General features: G+C 44.4%; 1 protein-coding gene across 1 annotated transcript in view; it reads right to left on the minus strand.

Moving 5' to 3' along the window:
- Nucleotides 1–5,715, minus strand: part of ASAH1 (N-acylsphingosine amidohydrolase 1) — an 80,238-nt gene extending 74,523 nt beyond the window's left edge. Inside the window, exons 1-2 of the mRNA XM_068278658.1 lie at nt 5,589–5,715; nt 1,280–1,326 (exon numbers count right to left, since the gene is read on the minus strand). Of these exons, the coding sequence (XP_068134759.1) occupies nt 1,280–1,326; nt 5,589–5,660 (119 nt within the window). The 5' untranslated portion in view covers nt 5,661–5,715. The remainder of the gene's footprint in view (nt 1–1,279; nt 1,327–5,588) is intronic.
- Nucleotides 5,716–6,000: the final 285 nt, after the last annotated feature.

The raw sequence follows: 6,000 nt of genomic DNA on the forward strand, positions 1-6,000 counted from the left end.
ACTTCTTCCTACCCGGCAGGAAGTTTAAACAGTAGAGCGCCCTCTACTGTTTAAACTTCCTGCCGGGCAGGAGGAACTGAAGCATGCCGGAGACCAGCGCGGACACGGAGCAGCGGTGACCGGGGGTAGTCGTGCCGGCGGAGCAGGTAATGTATGCGGCTCTGTTGTGTCGGTCGTCGGGTACTCGAACGCCGATAGCGACGTGCTCCCTACCCGCGGGCGATCGACGGTAATTTTCCGCACGGAGCGATCGGACGAAATGGATCGAAATTCGGCGTGTAGCGCGAACGATTGGCAGCAGATTCGATCCCAGTGATCGAATCTGCTGTCGAAACGGCGGCAAATCGGGCCAGTGTATGGCCAGCTTAAGGGCGCTTTTGGGATTCTTTAAATGCCGGGGATTTTGAAAATTGCTCTAAAAGCGCTTGTGCATTGATTCCCTCTGAGAGTGTTCACATATGAGCAGTTGATTACGATCCGCTCACTAAAGCGCTGCCTGTACCATTTTTGGGGCTATTTGCCTCGGCTGTGACTTAACCCTCCCCCGCAACACGTGCACATTTGTGGTCCACGCACGGTCGCAACCCACACCACTGAGCTGGCTCATCCCCTCTCTGCTGTCCATCCACGTGCCACGCATATGCGACAGGCACGACGCATAGACACAGGTGGACGCAGGACAGGGATATTATTATATAGGATATGTATACCATTTCCTGGACACACCCCATAGCAACTTGAATATACTTCCAAATTTTTCTACACAATCAGATACACCTCCCTGCTGAGGTGGCAAGGCTGTGCAGTATACAATTTTGCCATTAGTCTACTGTCATGAAAGTTTTGTTTTAAATGTCAGAAAGAACTTGTTGCTAAATTCTGTTTGTACAAAGAATATTTTGTATTCCACTTTAGAACAAACATTTATATAACATGTTCCACAAGCTTTTATGTTAACTAAATGTCATTAATAATATAATGCTTTAGGAAACTTGCTGGAACCTGTTTTAGAATAGTTGCTCATTTCTATACAGGAGCTTAAATTTAGTAAATTTAAATGTGTGTTTATTTTGCCTGTGTTCTTATTTGAAATGTTTTTGTATTCTTGTGTGTGGATGAAGGTGTCCTAAGCAAGCTGTTAAATATAAATTAGATCGTAAAGGAACATAATGCAAAAAATGTTTCAATAAAAGTGGACAGAGAGCAACACATCCACTAGTACGCTTAGGAACAAGATAAAAAAAAAAAAAAAAAAAAAAAAGAAGGTCAATGAACTTACGTAGGTCCAGAGGGAGGGTAAGTTCCACTTCTACAGTCCTCTGTATACTGCAACAAACCACAGACAGCAAGCAATAGATTAACAGCTTTTATCTAGACATTCTTCAAAAATACATCCAGATCTAGCTGAAAGCATGACACTATAAAAAGAGGAACTGCTGAAAACACCACACTCATCCAGTTTCATTATGACCTACTTCCCTCACAAGGAGAACAGTTTATTTCATACCTGGACCATGACAGTGAAATCATTGTGCTGGACAGTGGGGGTTGCTAAAGAGGCAAAGGGCCTCAGTGCGAGTTTTGGATAGGGCCCCCAAGCACTTTGTTGATTTGCAGCCTCAGAACCTTCCAATGACATCTTCAGTGTAAGGGCTGGTGCACACTACAAGAGCTTTTTAAACGCTAGTGATTTTAAAATCTCTGGCTAATACAATGCTATGGGGGATTTTTACGAAATCACATTGCTCCAGTGAGAACACACACATAGGATAACATTAGCAAGAGCTTTTAAAATCACAAAGCGCCCAGAAAAGCTCTTGTAGTGTGCACCAGCCCTAAACGTGGCCAAACATCAGGCGACTTGGTGGCCGATCAACCATCTAATTTGATTATTATATTTGAATTGGATGAAAGTCGGTGCCGCCAAGTGCATGCCCGACCGACAATGCAACCAATTTTTGGGTCAGAAAATTGGTCGCATTCTCAATTGCGCATGCTGCAAGATGTTGCTTGATTGGGTACGTGGAGATAACAGTGTGCAATTTCCTGACGATCGTGACAAAACCACCGACGTTGTCCCCCTTAATGTCAATGGCCCCCCCGTGCCCCATGTAAAGTGCATACACATTACCTGTCAGTGGCCTCCGCTGCTCCGGGCACATTCTCCTCTCCATACACACACGCCCCACATGGTTTCACAGTAAAGGCGCACCTGTGACATCACACACGCGCGCCCTTACTAGTAAACCACGTGGAGGCGTGCGTGTAGGCAGAGATCAAATCCCGGTAGCCAGCAGGGGACAAGTGGAGGCCGCGGAGAGGTAATGTATACTTTACACGGGGCACAGGGGGGACATTGACATTAGGGGACTGCGTCAGGGAGCGGCGAGGCGGACATATATATGGCGCAGAAGGCCGATTCCCGAGAGATTTCATGCTGAAATTGATCAGAAATCCGCCTGTGGTGTATGGGCAGCTGACAGATCTCTCTCTTATCAGATTCGATAAGAGAGATTTGTCTCTTGGTCGAATCTGTCCATACATCGCTAGACTTCGCATGCGCTTTACCCCTCCTCTGGAATGCCCTCCCACAACACTTATGTCACTCGCCAACCTTTGCTACCTTTAAACGCTCTCTAAAAACTCACTTGTTCCGACAAGCGTATGCGCTACCTTAGGCCACTTCCCTTTGTCCTAAGACCAAAATTGCACTCTTACTAGGTATCCTAAAACACACAGCCTCTATATATTTGTTGCATACTACCCCTCCTGTTTCCCCTTGCCCCCATTCCCTTTAGATTGTAAGCTCACAAGGGCAGGGCTCTCTCCCCCTTTTGTGTCTTGGTAACCATTATACATTTTGTTCATCATGTTAATTTTATCACTGTCATTACCAATTCTATATTTTGTATCATTCTTTGCATTTTGTCACTAATTATGTATCTTGTATTTTGGTGTGCACCATTGTCTGTATTATGTACCCCATGCTTGTTTCTTACTTTGTACAGCGCCACGGAATATGTTGGTGCTTTATAAATCAATAATAATAATGTATGGCTACCCTTGGAGGTGCAATCATAGGAGGGAAACCATCTGTTAAAGCAGACCTGAGCTCAGAACTCCTCTCTGCTCTAAAAGATACACTACAGCATAATAACCTTAAGGGTGCGTTTCCACTAACGCAAATTCGCATGCGTTCCCCGCATGCAAATTCGCATAACCAATAAAAGTGAATGAGCCTGTGTCCACTTGTCAGGAAAACGGAGCGTTTTCTTGTGCAGGAAAAATCTGCTCAGCAGAGCCATCCGAATTCGGACACCGCACACACGCATGCGATTCGCATACAATGTATTTAATAGGGAATTCGCATGGTGTTTTTTCATGCGAATTCGCATACGATTCCGCATGGAATCAATGAAAAAGCACACAGGCACTGACATGGTTAAATTCGCACACAGCGTCATCCATGCGAAATCGTATGCGAATTCGCGGTAAAATTCCCATACAACCGCATGCGATTTCGCTCCTGCATGTGAATTCGTCCACGGAGAATGCGCGGCGATTTCCCACCGCACTAGTGGAAACGCACCCTTAATGCTGATCGGTAAACTGATAGGTAAATTATGTGCTAACATGCCTCCTAATTTCCATGAGAATAGCGATTTTCTGTAAATGAATGCGAATTAAAGCATAATTTACCACAACGTAATTCATGACTTAAATTTACCGCATGAGGTAAAACATGACAGATTGTAGAAACACACTGGGCAGAAACTCTAGCGTTGCAGAAAACAGCGAAAACGCACATAATGCATGTCAATGGGCCGCATGAAAAAACGCATATGCTTACGCTCTGCATTGTGTGTTTTAAAAAACGCTGGTCTTGCTGCATATTTCTCCAAAAGGCACAAAATGAAAGTCGATGGTGACGCAGAGGTATTGTGTTTTAGTGCATTTTTTTATGTGTTTTCTAAGTTTTTTAAATGCATTTTTCTTTAAAAATAATAAAAAAAAGTTTGATGATGCATTTCTGCTTCCTGCTAATTTCCTAGTGATTTGCATAAACCACATAGAAAATAAAATGCATGCAAAACGCATACGCAATTTATATATGCAAACCACAAACGCATTAATGTGCACGCAGGACAAATGCATGTGCGGAACAAAAAAGCAAAACGCAAACACATGGAGAACGCATTAAAAGCGCAGAGACACGTATGCAGCAAAATGCAACCAAAACGCTACCTTTCCCGCACTGCCTAGTGTGTTCCTACCCTCAAACCTACCAGAATTGCTAAATGGCATTACCTCCCGAAGTAACTTACCGTACACGAGGTCATTTGTTTGAAAACCCTGCCAGAATTGAGGCCTCATCGCACCGCTTACAGTGGAAATTGACAAGTGACAAAACATTGTATCTATATAGGTGCCCATTAATGACAATTTTTTCATCAGATGCAATATTTCCACGTAATTTCACAATTTTTACAATCAAAATATACAGAAACCTGTGCAGTGTGTGGCGAAAATTGATGTAAAACTAGGGCTGTGAAGTCAGTACAAAAATCATCCAAGTCCAACTCCTTGTTTATGAAACCACCTACTCCGACTCCACAGCCCTCTGTAAAATGATTCTATGGATCAGATTGGAAGAGAGAGAATGCCCTAATCGACCCATTTATGGGAACAATCGATAATTATCTTCCTATTACTTTAGATTGTAAAAATCGCATTAAAAGATCACATCTGATGAAAAATTATTTATGGGCACCTTAAGGGGACTTCTGATGCAAATGTAAAAATCTATTTTGTACTCACCTGGACCTTCGTCCCAAGCAGCAGCCTCAGTTCCTTGCCGCAGCCCCGGTCCTCTCTGGTCAACTGCAATGATGGCGACCAGCCAGCAGGGTCGGCTCTTCTGCACCTGATGGCGTGGATGCATGGGCATGAGTGTCCGCGCGGAAGAGCCAATCCCGCCAGCGGGTCGCCATCATTGCGGGCGGCCAGAGGGGACACCGAAGGGGACCAGGGCTGCGGCGAAGGACTGAAGCTATTGCTCGGGGCTGGAAGAAGCCCCAGGTGAGTACAAAATAGATTTTTTTTAATTCTTATAAGTCATTTAACAAAGTTTCTTCTCTTCTGCCTGCTGAGTAACAGAGCTTTCTGTCATGCTGCCCCTACACTTTGGAACTCCCTGTCACACCCAATCAGAACATCTCCATCCCTGGAAACATTTAGGTCCAAACTGAAAAGCCACCTGTTTAGTCTGGCATTTATATACACCTGATAATTTCTTCTGTAACACAGTCCAGCCTGCCACCATGTATTGATCTAAGGCATATGGGAGAAATCTGATTTACAAATATTATTCTGTATATCCTCATAAATCATACTCAGAATCAGCTGACTGTGGATACAATCCTCATAAGTTAGCCGGAAGTTTGGATGACAGAAGCAGACCATGAAACAGGTTCAGCGTTATATAAGTTATAACAAGTAGTTAGGGAAGAAGGAAGTTTTCACATTCTCTCCAGCGACAGAACACCCCCGCAGACAAGCAGCGTGACGTCACACACGGTGTCACTCACCGGGGGGTAATCCTTAGCCAGCCCCAGTCCGCACACGGCTAGCACAATACAGCACAGCAGCGCAGACCCCATCACTGTCCGACGTCTCTCTTCCCTGCTGCTGCACGCACTGTACACAGCACCGCCGCTGTCATATGACCCGGAACCTACCAACTCCCGCAAGGGGCGTAACAAGACAGCCTGTCATATTTCGGCGCTTCCTATAGATAGTTACTGCTGCAGAACACCCCTGTTACGCAGTACAGGCTGAATGCAATGGAATATTCCTGTCACAGGACAGTGAATCAGAATTGCATATAAATATTAATGAAATATCTGATAACTATTCTTTTTCTTTCATCTGTTATTCTCACTTTTACATGGCCAGAGAACAGGAAGTCAGGGATTGAAAAAATAGTCGTTTTTTAATGCT

The sequence above is a fragment of the Hyperolius riggenbachi genome, chromosome 1 (genome assembly GCF_040937935.1).
Source record: "Hyperolius riggenbachi isolate aHypRig1 chromosome 1, aHypRig1.pri, whole genome shotgun sequence".
Taxonomy (NCBI): Eukaryota; Metazoa; Chordata; class Amphibia; order Anura; family Hyperoliidae; genus Hyperolius; species Hyperolius riggenbachi.